This window comes from Ascaphus truei, chromosome 3, assembly GCF_040206685.1.
Source record: "Ascaphus truei isolate aAscTru1 chromosome 3, aAscTru1.hap1, whole genome shotgun sequence".
In the NCBI taxonomy this organism is placed as follows: Eukaryota; Metazoa; Chordata; class Amphibia; order Anura; family Ascaphidae; genus Ascaphus; species Ascaphus truei.
In genome coordinates, this window is record NC_134485.1 from 431,976,146 (window position 1) to 431,995,499 (window position 19,354).

The window sequence follows — 19,354 nt, forward strand, 5'->3', positions numbered from 1 at the left end:
ACATTACTTCTTACATACAGTACCTGGGACACTACTTCTTACATACAGTACCTGGGACACTACTTCTTACATACAGTACCTGGGACACTACTTCTTACATACAGTACCTGGGACACTACTTCTTACATACAGTACCTGGGACACTACTTCTTACATACAGTACCTGGGCCATTACTTCTTACATACAGTACCTGGGACACTACTTCTTACATACAGTACCTGGGACATTACTTCGTACATACAGTAACCTGGGACACTACTTCTTACATACAGTAACCTGGGACAATACTTCTTACATACAGTAACCTGGGACAATACTTCTTACATACAGTACCTGGGCCATTACTTCTTATATACAGTACCTGGGACATTACTTCTTACATACAGTACCTGGGACACTACTTCTTACATACAGTACCTGGGCCATTACTTCTTACATACAGTACCTGGGACATTACTTCTTACATACAGTACCTGGGACATTACTTCTTACATACAGTACCTGGGACATTACTTCTTACATACAGTACCTGGGACACTACTTCTTACATACAGTACCTGGGACACTACTTCTTACATACAGTATCTGGGACACTACTTCTTACATACAGTACCTGGGACACTACTTCTTACATACAGTACCTGGGACATTACTTCTTACATACAGTACCTGGGACATTACTTCTTACATACAGTACCTGGGACACTACTTCTTACATACAGTACCTGGGCCATTACTTCTTACATACAGTACCTGGGACACTACTTCTTACATACAGTACCTGGGACATTACTTCGTACATACAGTAACCTGGGACACTACTTCTTACATACAGTAACCTGGGACAATACTTCTTACATACAGTAACCTGGGACAATACTTCTTACATACAGTACCTGGGCCATTACTTCTTATATACAGTACCTGGGACATTACTTCTTACATACAGTACCTGGGACACTACTTCTTACATACAGTACCTGGGCCATTACTTCTTACATACAGTACCTGGGACATTACTTCTTACATACAGTACCTGGGACATTACTTCTTACATACAGTACCTGGGACATTACTTCTTACATACAGTACCTGGGACATTACTTCTTACATACAGTACCTGGGACATTACTTCTTACTACAGTACCTGGGACACTACTTCTTACATACAGTACCTGGGACACTACTTCTTACATACAGTACCTGGGACACTACTTCTTACATACAGTACCTGGGACATTACTTCTTACATACAGTACCTGGGACACTACTTCTTACATACAGTACCTGGGACATTACTTCTTACATACAGTACCTGGGACACTACTTCTTACATACAGTACCTGGGACACTACTTCTTACATACAGTACCTGGGACACTACTTCTTACATACAGTACCTGGGACACTACTTCTTACATACAGTACCTGGGACACTACTTCTTACATACAGTACCTGGGACATTACTTCTTACATACAGTACCTGGGACACTACTTCTTACATACAGTACCTGGGACACTACTTCTTACATACAGTACCTGGGCCATTACTTCTTACATACAGTACCTGGGACACTACTTCTTACATACAGTACCTGGGACACAACTTCTTACATACAGTACCTGGGACATTACTTCGTACATACAGTACCTGGGACATTACTTCTTACATACAGTACCTGGGACACTACTTCTTACATACAGTACCTGGGACACAACTTCTTACATACAGTACCTGGGACATTACTTCGTACATACAGTACCTGGGACATTACTTCTTACATACAGTACCTGGTACAATACTTCTTACATACAGTACCAGGGACATTACTTCTTACGTACAGTACCTGGGACATTACTTCTTACATATAGTACCTGGGACAATACTTCTTATATACAGTACCTGGGACAATACTTCTTATATACAGTACCTGGGACACTACTTCTTACATACAGTACCTGGGACATTACTTCTTACATACAGTACCTGGGACATTACTTCTTACATACAGTACCTGGGACAATACTTCTTATATACAGTACCTGGGGCATTACTTCTTACATACAGTACCTGGGACATTACTTCTTACATACAGTACCTGGGACACTACTTCTTACATACAGTACCTGGGACATTACTTCTTACATACAGTACCTGGGACACTACTTCTAACATACAGAACCTGGGACACTACTTATTACATACAGTACCTGGCACATTACTTCTTACATACAGTACCTGGGACACTACTTCTTACATACAGTACCTGAGACACTACTTCTTACATACAGTACCTGGGACACTACTTCTTACATACAGTATCTGGGACACTACTTCTTACATACAGTACCTGGGACATTACTTCTTACATACAGTACCTGGGACATTACTTCTTACATACAGTAACCTGGGACATTACTTCTTACATACAGTACCTGGGACACTACTTCTTACATACAGTACCTGGGACAATACTTCTTATATACAGTACCTGGGACATTACTTCTTACATACAGTACCTGGGACATTACTTCTTACATACAGTACCTGCAACACTACTTGTTACATACAGTACCTGGGACACTACTTCTTACATACAGTACCTGGGACATTACTTCTTACATACAGTACCTGGGACATTACTTCTTACATACAGTACCTGGGACACTACTTCTTACATACAGTACCTGGGACAATACTTCTTATATACAGTACCTGGGACATTACTTCTTACATACAGTACCTGGGACATTACTTCTGCGCGTAGGTTTGTGAGACTTTTGGAGATGGGCACTGCTCAATGTATATTAGGAAGTCTAACATACCCCGCTCACCCCACCCTACTTCCTGTGGACTCTGGCTTGGTGGGTAACCGTTGCTTCCTCCTGGCAGGCACCGCTGCCCTGCAGAACCTCATTAAACAAAGTCTGAACCCAACACCTTTGCTGCCAGACACAGTCACTGCTGTGGAGACCCTCTGATAACGGGTCTTTATCATTCAGAACTGAATACTTTAGCACAACCAATAAATAAAACTGGTCGCTCTCCGAAGCTCACAATGGCCCATTCAGCAATTTGCAGTATGGGTGGGACCTACATTTTCTGTGACACTGAGAGGACAAAAGGTCCACGTCTTTGGCCTAGGAACACGCAGAAGTTTAGCTCAGAGTTTCTCTGTTACTAAATATTCTCTTTTTACCTTATTAAAGTTGCATTCCACGGCTTTCCACATCCTATATAAACGCGGTGGTGATACGATGGTTGGACAGGACCTCAAAAGGTCACAATTTTTGATGAAGTATTATCATTTTTTGGTGTGTTAAATGAAAACGGTCCCCCTTTGGCTGCTGTTTGATGTAGCTACTACGTCATAGGGTCTGGCTCTCCAGGGACCCCCTGACACACTGTAGTATCTGTCATATTCTATTCGCTCATTATTCAGGGGGGCATTGCGTTCTGCTAACACGATCTGAAAGGAAGAGGAGCAGAAGAATCCTTCATCAGTGACGCCGCCGCCGCGTTCCATCATCAGTGACGCCGCCGCGTTCCATCGTCAGCGACGCCGCCGCGTTCCATCGTCAGCGACGCCGCCGCGTTCCATCGTCAGCGACGCCGCCGCGTCCCATCGTCAGCGACGTTGCGATCACGTGATTGCGAGGTGCTGGCACTCCAAGGGTTACATCGATGTTGTACACTCACCTCGGGCTGATGAAGGGAATTTGCGCCTGTGATAAAGCCCTAATTATGTGATGTTATAAAGTGATGGGTAAAGGTTTTGCAGAGCCGCTATTGGAAGGCTGGCTAAAACCTAGAGATTGCAACTACTGTTCTTGTTCTTTAAAAAACTTTCTATTTGAAACTTTCTGATAAAGCAGGAGTCCAAGCTGCCGATTTTTTATTTTTTTATTTAAATGTTCCCCTTTAATATGTGCATCAATACAATCCATACAATAAGTAATTAGCTAAGTTATCGATCGGTGACAATTCGGCTCAGGGGTTCACTAAATGGCTGTCAGTGAAGCAGAAGAGGACCAAAAATACAAAGTTCTGTGGGGAAGATCATGTGACCAGGCAGGTACTAGATACAACTGGTGCACTGCTAGAGAGAGGGCAGGGCTCAAAAAGGGGCGTGCCAGAGCCTGGTCAGAAGAGGAAGGGGTGTGACTTTTCTAAATGGTTGCTATAGAAACAAAAAATGCTTGTTACATTATAATACATTAAAAATGTAATTTCAGAGTTGTTTTAAAAAAAAAAAATCTACAGATAGCAGCACAGGCCATGGTTCTCTCCAGACTGGATTCTGCAAATTCTCTGCTGATGGATCTCCGAAAACATAATATCAAAGCCCTGCAGTTGGTGCAAAATGCCAGCGCCTGTCTTATAGCCGGCAAGGCCAGGAGAGGCCACATCTCACCAGTATTATAAGATCTGCACTGGTTCCCGGTGGAGCAGAGGGTTCATTTGAAGATCTTGACCCTTACCTTTAAGGCTATCCATGGACTACCCCTTCCTTTACCTTCAAAACTGCCTAATCGGTAACACTCCCAAATCGGGGCCTTAGATCTGCCATCGCCCCTCAACTGATTGAGCCTCGGTTTAAGGTCAATAAACGAGGAGGGAGAGCTTTTTCTAGGACCGCCCCACGAATAAGCTCCCTGCAGCTATAAGAAATCAGGAAGCTTTACTGCCAACAGGAAAGGAATGAATAACTTCCCTTTTTATACAAACCCTGGCAAACTGACCCCAATACCCAGGAGACCATCTTCCCTGCTCCCATTCGTGTTTCCCACCCATTGCTGGTTTTCCTCACCGTTCCCCTATATGTTTTCGGGAGGTCCCGGCTTTAGGACTGGAATGGGTGTTCTCTCCAAGTTCCTACACGCGCTCTAATAGAGTGTCTTGGTGAGCAGCGCAGTGTTCGGTCCATAGCGGAGCTATTGCCCGCTTCAGAGCCTAGTAAATAAGTTCCGTTGTCCATCGTAACGCCCTTATTATGAGATATATAAAGCAATGTATAAATGGTTTTGTATTGTAACACAGAGCGGAGCTTCTATGTAAAGTTTTCTGTACTTGTCTATGGGTTGGGTGAATTCCCCCTTGCGCTGCTCCAAGAGTTTCTATCCCCGAACGCAAGTTACGCAACTTTTGTGGCACTTAGTGCAGTAACCGCATTGCGCTTGCCATGCCATGTAACAACTCGCGCTACCTCTGTGCCGCCCGCTTCTCTCCCACCTCTGTGCCGCCCGCTTCTCTCCCACCTCTGTGCCGCCCGCTTCTCTCCCACCCCCCCCCTTGCTGGGCTGACCTGTCTGAACATTTCGTCTTCCTCACGCCGGCGCCTCTCCTCCACCTGCCTGCGCCCGGCCTCCTCCGCCTCTCGGACGCGGCGGTGGCGTTCTGCCAGCATGGCGAAGGCATGGATCCTGCGTTCCTCCTGCAGCCTCACCAGCTCTTTGGAGAGGAAGTCAAACATGTCCGAGAAGCACTCGCCTTCCAGCCTGGACAGGTGCTCATCTTGTGCGGACGCCTGCGGACAAACACACACACATACGTGTGGTCTTATTATCACTGCGAATCCTTTCACTGCGGGGAAGACTCATAGTTATAGGTGCACCCAGAGGCCAAAGTATCCTAAAGAGACGTAGCTATTTATTGGGATGTAGGAAGACATTGACGTTTCTGTCATTAAATGACTTTCATCAGAGTGACCTTGTAGGGTTAATATACAAATACCTCTCTTACGCTTATAAGCGCCCACTGCATCACTGTCGCAAAGGACAGACCTGATGTGATCATAGGTCAATTTGTCACTGTCATCCTGTGTCTGGCTGGACAGCCCATATGGTCAGAGGTCCCTTCAGTCTGTGTCACATTGTCACCCTCTGTGTCTCTGTTGCATTGTCACTCAGCAGTGGAAAGGGCAGACATGATGGACTATTGGTCACATTTATCTCTTTGTCACCCTGCTGGGTTGGACGGGCCCATGTCGCTTCAAAAGGGTTAGATCAATAGAAAATAGAGATACAGGTTATTCCCATCGCACAAAGTGGAGAGTGACTGTTCTACGTGGACCATATGGTACCAGTGCTTAGCTATGTGTTTCAGCGCCTCTGCTGTAGGGATGACTCGCACCTTGTGCTCGCTGATGTCTCTTTGCCGTTGCAGGGCCAGCGACGCCTCCTTCTCGGCTTTCTTAAGCAGCTGCCCCTCCTCCTGCAGCGCATGCGTCGTGCGCAGCTCCCGGATCAGCTCCAGCCGCTTCTCCTTCCCTTCGAATATCTGAAACATGACGGGGAGAAAGGATCGGGTGGGTGTCTGGCTGAGAAACTGTGAGAATGGCTTCTGTCCCTTCCTCTCTCTCTCTCTCTCTCTCTCTCTCTCTCTCTCTCTCTCTCTCTCTCTCTCTAGCCTGGGGGAGGCAAACATAATACTGTGACAAACAGGACACATTTCATGCAGAAAGTGCATGTAAAGAAGATATTTCTGCATTGATACGTCTTCATAGATAGAAACGTACAGTTTAATTAATTTGCCTCATATGTAGATTGGAGGTGACCAAAAGCTTCAAGAGTAGGGACTAAAGGACCTTAAGAAGAAGAATTAAATTCTATATAACTCTGACATCGTACACAGATCCAGTCTATAGATCAGAAAAGTCATGATTTATTTACATTAGAAAAGAGGCGTTTAAGAGGGGATATACAAATATATTCTGGGACAATACAAGAACCTTTCAAAAGAACTATTCATCCCACGGGCAGCACAAAGGACTCGGGGCATCCCTTTAGGTTGGAGGAAAGGTGATTTCACCAGAAACAAAGGAAAGGGTTCTTTACAGTAAGGGCAGTTAAAATGTAGGATTCATTACCCATGGAGACTGTGATGGCAGATACAATAGATTTGTTAAAAAAAAAAAAAAGGTTGTACATCTTTTTAGAAAGGAAAGGTATACAGGGATATACCAAATAAGTAAACATGGGAAGGATGTTGATCCAGGGACTAATCTGATTGTCAATTCTTGGAGTCAGGAAGGAATTTCTTTTTCCCCTTATGAGATATCTGTGGCGGTAGGGGGTAACCAGGCTACAGAATAATGGTTAAGCTACATAAGCCAGGGAGCAGGGATAATACATGTGGAAAATAAAGTGACCCATACTTTTTTCGTTTTTCATGTTCCCTTGGCCCTAGTACTGTGAGATTTCTTGTGTGTCAGTTTTAGGGGGGATATTTGGGTTGAAATGCAATTATTTTGTTTGCAGGATTTCGAAGGGGCCGAAGTTACCGGTAGTCCTTTAATTCTCCCTGGCGAGCACGCATGATTTGCCAGTATGCGGGGTGAATTACATCAGGGCAACCCAGTGTCCCCCAAATATCCCAAATCCTTTCCCTTATAAGTATAAGGTTCCCCAATGTGTATACTTTATTAAAGTGTACTGTATAATGTTTTAGACATTTACTATAAGGCTCTATACAGTCAGCCAGGGCATCAGCATAGATGCCGGCATGTCTGTATAGAGTCCGTAGTTCAAAGGGGAGAGGATGTCCAGGAGGTGAGAAGACCGTTTGGTGGGTGAGGAAGAGCGAATTGCCATGTCCGGAGAACACCCTGTGTGGACACCGTTTGTATCTGCCAGACTTGGTGGAGCCTGTCCAGTCGGTGGCATTGAGTTAGCCGGGGGAGATACAGCTCGGAGGCGCTTCTCCCATTGGCTAAATCATATTTCCCGCTCACCCAGCTTTCCGAGCCGGCTTGGCACGTCTCCTCCTCTGACGTCAGCCAAGAGACGTGCCCCTGTTTCTATTGGCTGGCCGGGAGGTATCCCACGCTGATTGGTTGCTCCTCCTTCCTCCATGCTGAACATAGCTCAGCGGAGGGTATGTAAGGAGAAGCCCCAGTCAGAGAACCAGACGATTTTGTGGCTTGAGTCGATGAAGTTAGGACGGGCTTTTCAAAGTTGCTCTGTCCCAAATAGCAGCTTTGTTTTGAAGCTAGGACAGTCTGCCCGGCAGAGACCAAGTCAGACGCGAGGACCAAGTTCTCGTCTGAGAACGTAGCGGTCGCGGTCAGGGGTTCCTGCCGAAAACAGTTCCGGGAGTATCAGGACTAGGTCCCGGTCAGAGGTTTCTGCTGAATCGCGGTCCAGGACATCAGGAACAAGGTCCCGATCGGGGTAAGCCCGGGCAAGCGGGCGCTCTGCACCTAGGAAAGGCTCGATCTCATAACCCCAGGCCCCAGTAAGTGTGCATATTTCTGTGTTTTGTTGTATTTCCGAGGTTTATCCAAATAAACCCCATTTTATTTCACTGCCTTGTTTTGCCTATTGAATGATCCCCGAAATATAGATGTGTTAAAGGACCTGGCCTCCCGTGACAATATCATGTCACTGGGGTTGTGTGTTTGCATTCCTCTTCATCAATATACTGCAAGTATGGATATAGGATGAAGTATCTGTCGGCCACATTTAGCACAGGTTGCACTTGATGGACGCCTGTCTTTATTCAACCTCATCTATATGTGACTATGAGGGAAGACTTGGGGTCTCTACTCTACTAGTTTCCCGGCTGCAAAACCTCAGACAAAAAAAACGCCTTTGATTTATCTCAGAAAAGGAATCCCATTTAAAGCAATATGAGGCTTTTCCTTGAATAAAGCTGGTAAAGCTGGTAATGTTTTTGCACTGGATTTGCCCCAGTGTTGCAGCTGGGAGACTTCAGTTAATACCCCCTTCATATCATTCAGAAAACAATGTGTTATACTGTATATATCTATATATAATACTACATCTATATATATATATATATATATATATATATAATACTGTCAGCATATAAATCAATGCAGATTTGCAGAGAGGCAGGCCAGGCACAGCTCTCCGGAGCAGCAATCAACAAACGCAATCAATGAAAAACCATCTTTATTAAACTAAAACGGATAGACACACGTCCATGGGACCTCTGGCACGTTCCATACCCGGCAGGTACTTTGTCAGAGAGTAAGGAACCACACACCTACTGAGCTTTAAGTACCCTCCTCTGCTCCCTAATAGAACCATAAAGCAGCCAATAGACTGAAATAAACGCCCCTGTGGAATAAGGTGACTGCTATGTCTTGTATATCATGTATAACCCTGTCCACGTATGTAGCGGTATCTGTAACCATGTATCCGTCATCTGAACTCTGTGCCCAGGACATGCATGAAAGCGAGAGGTAACTCTCAGTGTATCCCTTCCTGGTAACACATGTTATACATAAATAAATAACTAAACACTAGGGGAGGAGAAGCGAAGATCTGCAATGTGTAACAAAACAGAACAAACAGAGTTTAAAATGACATAAATGACATAAATGACATAAATGATACAGTACATACATAAACATAATATAAATAATATGACCACTAATCCCTAAATAGCAACATTGTGTTTTCACTATCATTTAAAAACAAATAAACTAGACAATATGTATCAAGCACTAACCACTATAACTAAAGGTATCCCCAATTAAATACAAAAACATATATAATATATTATTAATGATAAATGCTGAATACTCAAATTAAACAACTATACACATAGCCATATATACATTAGATAAATTAATTTTTAAATACTATAGAATATAACAAGAGACCAATATAGTTGATCCAACAGTCAGAAATGCATATATACTGAAAGAAATAATATCAATACATATATAGAATCAAATTGACCAGCATAAACCATATATAGTGGTGGGATAAAGGAAAAAGAAAGGGAAGGGGGGAACGGGGGATAAGGGAGGGGAAAGGGAAAAGGGGGGAAGGAAATTGGAAAGAGCAGGTTGAATCATAAACAATAAATAATAACATAGATATAATAAAATATAACAACATGAGATACAAATTCTACTGTTCAAAAGCTTTATATGGTATAGGTATAGGTACTGGCACATTGAAACATATACAAACATCTGTATTTAGTGGCAGACAAAGAGAGATGTATAAGGAACAAATCTCAACCGTACAGAACAAAAATATATATTAAAATTAGGGTTGAGTTCCATTGGCCAACATACTGTGGAACCCAGTTAAGAAATGCGGTCACGTGCCTATGACACGCCTGTATCCATGTCTGCATTTGTTGCTCCCAATAAAAAAAGATTGATACAAAAAAAATTAGGGTTGGGATTTGATAAAAAAATTTGATTTTAATAAAGATCATCACTCGGTGATGTGACGCTGCGGAGCTCGGGCGTCTCGTCCTCGCAGACAGTTTGCCTAAGCTAGGAGCCCCTCAGTCCCGTTCTGTGCGTACAGCGAGCACGGCAGCAGTATTTAACCCTGTCACTGCCAAAACCCATGTGGTCCCGCTGGCCATAACGTAACAGGAAGACTTACCATGTTCTGGATCGCGCGCCCGCGGATTAGTTTCTGTAAGAAGATCACCGCCAGTTCTCTCTCCTCTTCTCCCTGTGGGAACACCATTCGGTATGTTACCCTACATTGGGGGTGAAGTACTAAAGTCCGGGGAAATACCAGCGCAAGAGACAGCACCAGGATTATCACACGCTGCTTCCTGTGGGATTCCTGTTCTTGGGTGAATCTGGTGCTGTTTCCTGCACCGGTTTTGCCCCTGGGAAACGTTAGTAAATAGACCTCCGAGGGGAGGGGGCAGGATATCAAAGTCTCTCGGGTGAAGAACCGTGCAAACCGTGCAAACCCTGCAAACCCTGCAAACCCTGCAAACCGTGCAAACCGCGCAAACCGTGCAAACCCTCCAAACCGTGCAAACCCTCCAAACCGTGCAAACCCTCCAAACCGTGCAAACCCTCCAAACCCTGCAAACCCTCCAAACCGTGCAAACCCTGCAAACCGCGCAAACCCTGCAAACCCTTCAAACCGTGCAAACCCTCCAAACCGTGCAAACCCTCCAAACCGCGCAAACCCTGCAAACCGCGCAAACCGTGCAAACCGTGTAAACCCTGCAAACCCTGCAAAACATGCAAAACATGCAAACCGTGCAAACCCTGCAAACCCTGCAAACCCTGCAAAACATGCAAACCGTGCAAACCCTGCAAACCCTGCAAACCCTCCAAACCGTGCAAACCGTGCAAACCGTGCAAACCCTGCAAACCCTGCAAAACATGCAAACCACGGACAAAACAATTGGGTACATTAGTGCACTTTTTAGCTCCTGTTTTGTACCAATTTTGCAGTCAAGAGACAAAGATGAACAGTACGGCCCCTCTGTGTGTTAGGGTTGGGCAATAATACAAATAATAATACAGATACATGCGGGGTTCCCTACTGCCGCTGAACAGGGGGCCGAGGTGGAGAAGCACAGGTGGGCGAAGCTGCAGCTTCATCAGGACAAGGGGAGGAGAAAGAGGAAGTTAGGGAGACAGAGGAGGGGAGACTTAGGGGTCAGGAGCAGAGAGAAGAAGGGGGGCTTACGGGTCAGTAGGCAGAGAGAGGAGGGGAGCTTGGGGGTCAGAGGGAGAGGGGGGGACTTGGGGGTCAGGGGGCAGAAAGGAAGGCAGAGAGAGGAGGGGACTTGGGGCAAGGGGGACAGAGGAGGCCGAGAGAGGAGAGGTGACTTGGGGGGGGGATCAGGTAGGAGAGTGAAGGCAGAGAGAGGAGGGGGAGCGTAAGGATCAGGGGGAGAGAGGAAGGCAGAGAGAGGAGGGGGAACGTAGGGATCAGGGGGAGAGAGGAAGGCAGAGAGAGGAGGGGAGCGTAGGGATCAGGGGGAGAGAGGAAGGCAGAGAGAGGAGGGGGAGCGTAGGGATCAGGGGGAGAGAGGAAGGCAGAGAGAGGAGGGGAGCGTAGGGATCAGGGGGAGAGAGGAAGGCAGAGAGAGGAGGGGGAGCGTAGGGATCAGGGGGAGAGAGGAAGGCAGAGAGAGGAGGGGGAGCGTAGGGATCAGGGGGAGAGAGGAAGGCAGAGAGAGGAGGGGAGCGTAGGGATCAGGGGGAGAGAGGAAGGCAGAGAGAGGAGGGGGAGCGTAGGGATCAGGGGGAGAGAGGAAGGCAGAGAGAGGAGGGGGAGCGTAGGGATCAGGGGGAAAGAGGAAGGCAGAGAGAGGAGGGGGAACGTAGGGATCAGGGGGAAAGAGGAAGGCAGAGAGAAGAGGGGGAACGTAGGGATCAGGGGGAGAGAGGAGGGGGAACGTAGGGATCAGGGGGAGAGAGGAAGGCAGAGAGAGGAGGGGGAACGTAGGGATCAGGGGGAGAGAGGAAGGCAGAGAGAGGAGGGGGAGCGCAGGGATCAGGGGGAGAGAGGAAGGCAGAGAGAGGAGGGGAGCGTAGGGATCAGGGGGAGAGAGGAAGGCAGAGAGAGGAGGGGGAGCGTAGGGATCAGGGGGAGAGAGGAAGGCAGAGAGAGGAGGGGAGCGTAGGGATCAGGGGGAGAGAGGAAGGCAGAGAGAGGAGGGGGAGCGTAGGGATCAGGGGGAGAGAGGAAGGCAGAGAGAGGAGGGGGAGCGTAGGGATCAGGGGGAGAGAGGAAGGCAGAGAGAGGAGGGGAGCGTAGGGATCAGGGGGAGAGAGGAAGGCAGAGAGAGGAGGGGGAGCGTAGGGATCAGGGGGAGAGAGGAAGGCAGAGAGAGGAGGGGGAGCGTAGGGATCAGGGGGAAAGAGGAAGGCAGAGAGAGGAGGGGGAACGTAGGGATCAGGGGGAAAGAGGAAGGCAGAGAGAAGAGGGGGAACGTAGGGATCAGGGGGAGAGAGGAGGGGGAACGTAGGGATCAGGGGGAGAGAGGAAGGCAGAGAGAGGAGGGGGAATGTAGGGATCAGGGGGAGAGAGGAAGGCAGAGAGAGGAGGGGGAACGTAGGGATCAGGGGGAGAGAGGAAGGCAGAGAGAGGAGGGGGAGCGTAGGGATCAGGGGGAGAGAGGAGGGCAGAGAGAGGAGGGGGAGCGTAGGGATCAGGGGGAGAGAGGAAGGCAGAGAGAGGAGGGGGAACGTAGGGATCAGGGGGAGAGTGGAAGGCAGAGAGAGGAGGGGGAGCATAGGGATCAGGGGGAGAGAGGAAGGCAGAGAGAGGAGGGGGAGCGTAGGGATCAGGGGGAGAGAGGAGGGGGAACGTAGGGATCAGGGGGAGAGAGGAAGGCAGAGAGAGGAGGGGGAACGTAGGGATCAGGGGGAGAGAGGAAGGCAGAGAGAGGAGGGGGAACGTAGGGATCAGGGGGAGAGAGGAAGGCAGAGAGAGGAGGGGGAGCGTAGGGATCAGGGGGAGAGAGGAAGGCAGAGAGAGGAGGGGAGCGTAGGGATCAGGGGGAGAGAGGAAGGCAGAGAGAGGAGGGGGAACGAAGGGATCAGGGGGAGAGAGGAGGGGGAACGTAGGGATCAGGGGGAGAGAGGAAGGCAGAGAGAGGAGGGGGAGCGTAGGGATCAGGGGGAGAGAGGAAGGCAGAGAGAGGAGGGGGAGCGAAGGGATCAGGGGGAGAGAGGAGGGGGAACGTAGGGATCAGGGGGAGAGAGGAAGGCAGAGAGAGGAGGGGGAGCGTAGGGATCAGGGGGAGAGAGGAAGGCAGAGAGAGGAGGGGGAGCGTAGGGATCAGGGGGAGAGAGGAAGGCAGAGAGAGGAGGGGGAGCGAAGGGATCAGGGGGAGAGAGGAGGGGGAACGTAGGGATCAGGGGGAGAGAGGAAGGCAGAGAGAGGAGGGGAGCGTAGGGATCAGGGGGAGAGAGGAAGGCAGAGAGAGGAGGGGGAGCGAAGGGATCAGGGGGAGAGAGGAGGGGGAACGTAGGGATCAGGGGGAGAGAGGAAGGCAGAGAGAGGAGGGGGAGCGTAGGGATCAGGGGGAGAGAGGAAGGCAGAGAGAGGAGGGGGAGCGAAGGGATCAGGGGGAGAGAGGAGGGGGAACGTAGGGATCAGGGGGAGAGAGGAAGGCAGAGAGAGGAGGGGGAACGTAGGGATCAGGGGGAGAGAGGAAGGCAGAGAGAGGAGGGGGAGCGAAGGGATCAGGGGGAGAGAGGAAGGCAGAGAGAGGAGGGGGAGCGTAGGGATCAGGGGGAGAGAGGAAGGCAGAGAGAGGAGGGGGAGCGAAGGGATCAGGGGGAGAGAGGAGGGGGAACGTAGGGATCAGGGGGAGAGAGGAAGGCAGAGAGAGGAGGGGGAGCGTAGGGATCAGGGGGAGAGTGGAAGGCAGAGAGAGGAGGGGGAGCATAGGGATCAGGGGGAGAGAGGAAGGCAGAGAGAGGAGGGGGAGCGTAGGGATCAGGGGGAGAGAGGAAGGCAGAGAGAGGAGGGGGAACGTAGGGATCAGGGGGAGAGAGGAAGGCAGAGAGAGGAGGGGGAACGTAGGGATCAGGGGGAGAGAGGAAGGCAGAGAGAGGAGGGGGAACGTAGGGATCAGGGGGAGAGTGGAAGGCAGAGAGAGGAGGGGGAACGTAGGGATCAGGGGGAGAGAGGAAGGCAGAGAGAGGAGGGGGAACGTAGGGATCAGGGGGAGAGAGGAAGGCAGAGAGAGGAGGGGGAACGTAGGGATCAGGGGGAGAGAGGAAGGCAGAGAGAGGAGGGGGAGCGTAGGGATCAGGGGGAGAGAGGAGGGCAGAGAGAGGAGGGGGAGCGCAGGGATCAGGGGGAGAGAGGAAGGCAGAGAGAGGAGGGGGAACGTAGGGATCAGGGGGAGAGAGGAAGGCAGAGAGAGGAGGGGGAACGTAGGGATCAGGGGGAGAGTGGAAGGCAGAGAGAGGAGGGGGAACGTAGGGATCAGGGGGAGAGAGGAAGGCAGAGAGAGGAGGGGGAACGTAGGGATCAGGGGGAGAGAGGAGGGCAGAGAGAGGAGGGGGAGCGCAGGGATCAGGGGGAGAGAGGAAGGCAGAGAGAGGAGGGGGAACGTAGGGATCAGGGGGAGAGAGGAAGGCAGAGAGAGGAGGGGGAACGTAGGGATCAGGGGGAGAGTGGAAGGCAGAGAGAGGAGGGGGAACGTAGGGATCAGGGGGAGAGAGGAAGGCAGAGAGAGGAGGGGGAACGTAGGGATCAGGGGGAGAGAGGAAGGCAGAGAGAGGAGGGGGAACGTAGGGATCAGGGGGAGAGAGGAAGGCAGAGAGAGGAGGGGGAGCGTAGGGATCAGGGGGAGAGAGGAAGGCAGAGAGAGGAGGGGGAACGCAGGGATCAGGGGGAGAGAGGAAGGCAGAGAGAGGAGGGGGAACGTAGGGATCAGGGGGAGAGAGGAAGGCAGAGAGAGGAGGGGGAGCGTAGGGATCAGGGGGAGAGAAGAAGGCAGAGAGAGGAGGGGGAACGTAGGGATCAGGGGGAGAGAGGAAGGCAGAGAGAGGAGGGGGAGCGTAGGGATCAGGGGGAGAGAGGAAGGCAGAGAGAGGAGGGGGAACGTAGGGATCAGGGGGAGAGAGGAAGGCAGAGAGAGGTGGGGGAACGTAGGGTCAGGGGGAGAGAGTATGGCAGAGAGAGGAGGGGGACTTGGGGGGGGTCAGGGAGGAGAGTGAAGGCAGAGAGAGGAGGGCAGAGAGAGGAGGGCAGAGAGAGGAGGGGGAGCGCAGGGATCAGGGGGAGAGAGGAAGGCAGAGAGAGGAGGGGGAGCGTAGGGATCAGGGGGAGAGAGGAAGGCAGAGAGAGGAGGGGGAGCATAGGGATCAGGGGGAGAGAGGAAGGCAGAGAGAGGAGGGGGAACGTAGGGATCAGGGGGAGAGAGGAAGGCAGAGAGAGGAGGGGGTGCGTAGGGATCAGGGGGAGAGAGGAAGGCAGAGAGAGGAGGGGGAACGTAGGGATCAGGGGGAGAGAGGAAGGCAGAGAGAGGAGGGGGAACGTAGGGATCAGGGGGAGAGAGGAAGGCAGAGAGAGGAGGGGGAACGTAGGGATCAGGGGGAGAGAGGAAGGCAGAGAGAGGAGGGGGTGCGTAGGGATCAGGGGGAGAGAGGAAGGCAGAGAGAGGAGGGGGAACGTAGGGATCAGGGGGAGAGAGGAAGGCAGAGAGAGGAGGGGAGCGTAGGGATCAGGGGGAGAGAGGAAGGCAGAGAGAGGAGGGGGAGCGTAGGGATCAGGGGGAGAGAGGAGGGGGAACGTAGGGATCAGGGGGAGAGAGGAAGGCAGAGAGAGGAGGGGGAGCGTAGGGATCAGGGGGAGAGTGGAAGGCAGAGAGAGGAGGGGGAGCGTAGGGATCAGGGGGAGAGAGGAAGGCAGAGAGAGGAGGGGGAGCGTAGGGATCAGGGGGAGAGAGGAAGGCAGAGAGAGGAGGGGAGCGTAGGGATCAGGGGGAGAGAGGAAGGCAGAGAGAGGAGGGGGAGCGTAGGGATCAGGGGGAGAGAGGAAGGCAGAGAGAGGAGGGGGAGCGTAGGGATCAGGGGGAAAGAGGAAGGCAGAGAGAGGAGGGGGAGCGTAGGGATCAGGGGGAAAGAGGAAGGCAGAGAGAAGAGGGGGAACGTAGGGATCAGGGGGAGAGAGGAGGGGGAACGTAGGGATCAGGGGGAAAGAGGAAGGCAGAGAGAAGAGGGGGAACGTAGGGATCAGGGGGAGAGAGGAGGGGGAACGTAGGGATCAGGGGGAGAGAGGAAGGCAGAGAGAGGAGGGGGAACGTAGGGATCAGGGGGAGAGAGGAAGGCAGAGAGAGGAGGGGGAGCGCAGGGATCAGGGGGAGAGAGGAAGGCAGAGAGAGGAGGGGAGCGTAGGGATCAGGGGGAGAGAGGAAGGCAGAGAGAGGAGGGGGAGCGAAGGGATCAGGGGGAGAGAGGAAGGCAGAGAGAGGAGGGGGAACGTAGGGATCAGGGGGAAAGAGGAAGGCAGAGAGAGGAGGGGGAACGTAGGGATCAGGGGGAGAGAGGAGGGGGAACGTAGGGATCAGGGGGAGAGAGGAAGGCAGAGAGAGGAGGGGGAACGTAGGGATCAGGGGGAGAGAGGAAGGCAGAGAGAGGAGGGGGAGCGTAGGGATCAGGGGAGAGAGGAAGGCAGAGAGAGGAGGGGGAACGTAGGGATCAGGGGGAGAGAGGAAGGCAGAGAGAGGAGGGGGAACGTAGGGATCAGGGGGAAAGAGGAAGGCAGAGAGAAGAGGGGGAACGTAGGGATCAGGGGGAGAGAGGAGGGGGAACGTAGGGATCAGGGGGAGAGAGGAAGGCAGAGAGAGGAGGGGGAACGTAGGGATCAGGGGGAGAGAGGAAGGCAGAGAGAGGAGGGGGAGCGCAGGGATCAGGGGGAGAGAGGAAGGCAGAGAGAGGAGGGGAGCGTAGGGATCAGGGGGAGAGAGGAAGGCAGAGAGAGGAGGGGGAGCGTAGGGATCAGGGGGAGAGAGGAAGGCAGAGAGAGGAGGGGAGCGTAGGGATCAGGGGGAGAGAGGAAGGCAGAGAGAGGAGGGGGAGCGTAGGGATCAGGGGGAGAGAGGAAGGCAGAGAGAGGAGGGGGAGCGTAGGGATCAGGGGGAAAGAGGAAGGCAGAGAGAGGAGGGGGAACGTAGGGATCAGGGGGAAAGAGGAAGGCAGAGAGAAGAGGGGGAACGTAGGGATCAGGGGGAGAGAGGAGGGGGAACGTAGGGATCAGGGGGAGAGAGGAAGGCAGAGAGAGGAGGGGGAACGTAGGGATCAGGGGGAGAGAGGAAGGCAGAGAGAGGAGGGGGAACGTAGGGATCAGGGGGAGAGAGGAAGGCAGAGAGAGGAGGGGGAACGTAGGGATCAGGGGGAGAGAGGAAGGCAGAGAGAGGAGGGGGAGCGCAGGGATCAGGGGGAGAGAGGAAGGCAGAGAGAGGAGGGGAGCGTAGGGATCAGGGGGAGAGAGGAAGGCAGAGAGAGGAGGGGGAGCGAAGGGATCAGGGGGAGAGAGGAAGGCAGAGAGAGGAGGGGGAACGTAGGGATCAGGGGGAAAGAGGAAGGCAGAGAGAGGAGGGGGAACGTAGGGATCAGGGGGAGAGAGGAGGGGGAACGTAGGGATCAGGGGGAGAGAGGAAGGCAGAGAGAGGAGGGGGAACGTAGGGATCAGGGGGAGAGAGGAAGGCAGAGAGAGGAGGGGGAGCGTAGGGATCAGGGGGAGAGAGGAGGGCAGAGAGAGGAGGGGGAGCGTAGGGATCAGGGGGAGAGAGGAAGGCAGAGAGAGGAGGGGGAACGTAGGGATCAGGGGGAGAGTGGAAGGCAGAGAGAGGAGGGGGAGCATAGGGATCAGGGGGAGAGAGGAAGGCAGAGAGAGGAGGGGGAGCGTAGGGATCAGGGGGAGAGAGGAGGGGGAACGTAGGGATCAGGGGGAGAGAGGAAGGCAGAGAGAGGAGGGGGAACGTAGGGATCAGGGGGAGAGAGGAAGGCAGAGAGAGGAGGGGGAACGTAGGGATCAGGGGGAGAGAGGAGGGGGAACGTAGGGATCAGGGGGAGAGAGGAAGGCAGAGAGAGGAGGGGGAACGTAGGGATCAGGGGGAGAGAGGAAGGCAGAGAGAGGAGGGGGAGCGTAGGGATCAGGGGGAGAGAGGAAGGCAGAGAGAGGAGGGGAGCGTAGGGATCAGGGGGAGAGAGGAAGGCAGAGAGAGGAGGGGGAACGAAGGGATCAGGGGGAGAGAGGAGGGGGAACGTAGGGATCAGGGGGAGAGAGGAAGGCAGAGAGAGGAGGGGGAGCGTAGGGATCAGGGGGAGAGAGGAAGGCAGAGAGAGGAGGGGGAGCGAAGGGATCAGGGGGAGAGAGGAGGGGGAACGTAGGGATCAGGGGGAGAGAGGAAGGCAGAGAGAGGAGGGGGAGCGTAGGGATCAGGGGGAGAGAGGAAGGCAGAGAGAGGAGGGGGAGCGTAGGGATCAGGGGGAGAGAGGAAGGCAGAGAGAGGAGGGGGAGCGAAGGGATCAGGGGGAGAGAGGAGGGGGAACGTAGGGATCAGGGGGAGAGAGGAAGGCAGAGAGAGGAGGGGAGCGTAGGGATCAGGGGGAGAGAGGAAGGCAGAGAGAGGAGGGGGAGCGAAGGGATCAGGGGGAGAGAGGAGGGGGGAAGTAGGGATCAGGGGGAGAGAGGAAGGCAGAGAGAGGAGGGGGAGCGTAGGGATCAGGGGGAGAGAGGAAGGCAGAGAGAGGAGGGGGAGCGAAGGGATCAGGGGGAGAGAGGAGGGGGAACGTAGGGATCAGGGGGAGAGAGGAAGGCAGAGAGAGGAGGGGGAACGTAGGGATCAGGGGGAGAGAGGAAGGCAGAGAGAGGAGGGGGAGCGAAGGGATCAGGGGGAGAGAGGAAGGCAGAGAGAGGAGGGGGAGCGTAGGGATCAGGGGGAGAGAGGAAGGCAGAGAGAGGAGGGGGAGCGAAGGGATCAGGGGGAGAGAGGAGGGGGAACGTAGGGATCAGGGGGAGAGAGGAAGGCAGAGAGAGGAGGGGGAGCGTAGGGATCAGGGGGAGAGTGGAAGGCAGAGAGAGGAGGGGGAGCATAGGGATCAGGGGGAGAGAGGAAGGCAGAGAGAGGAGGGG

The 19,354-nt window shown here is 52.4% G+C and overlaps 1 protein-coding gene across 1 annotated transcript in view; it reads right to left on the reverse strand.

The window, feature by feature from the left end:
* The window catches only part of CFAP91 (cilia and flagella associated protein 91), a 129,933-nt gene that overhangs the window by 43,106 nt on the left and 67,473 nt on the right, over positions 1–19,354 (reverse strand). The window contains exons 12-14 of the mRNA XM_075592913.1: positions 10,379–10,450; positions 6,135–6,281; positions 5,308–5,529 (exon numbers count right to left, since the gene is read on the reverse strand). Coding sequence (XP_075449028.1) covers positions 5,308–5,529; positions 6,135–6,281; positions 10,379–10,450 — 441 coding nt within the window. The remainder of the gene's footprint in view (positions 1–5,307; positions 5,530–6,134; positions 6,282–10,378; positions 10,451–19,354) is intronic.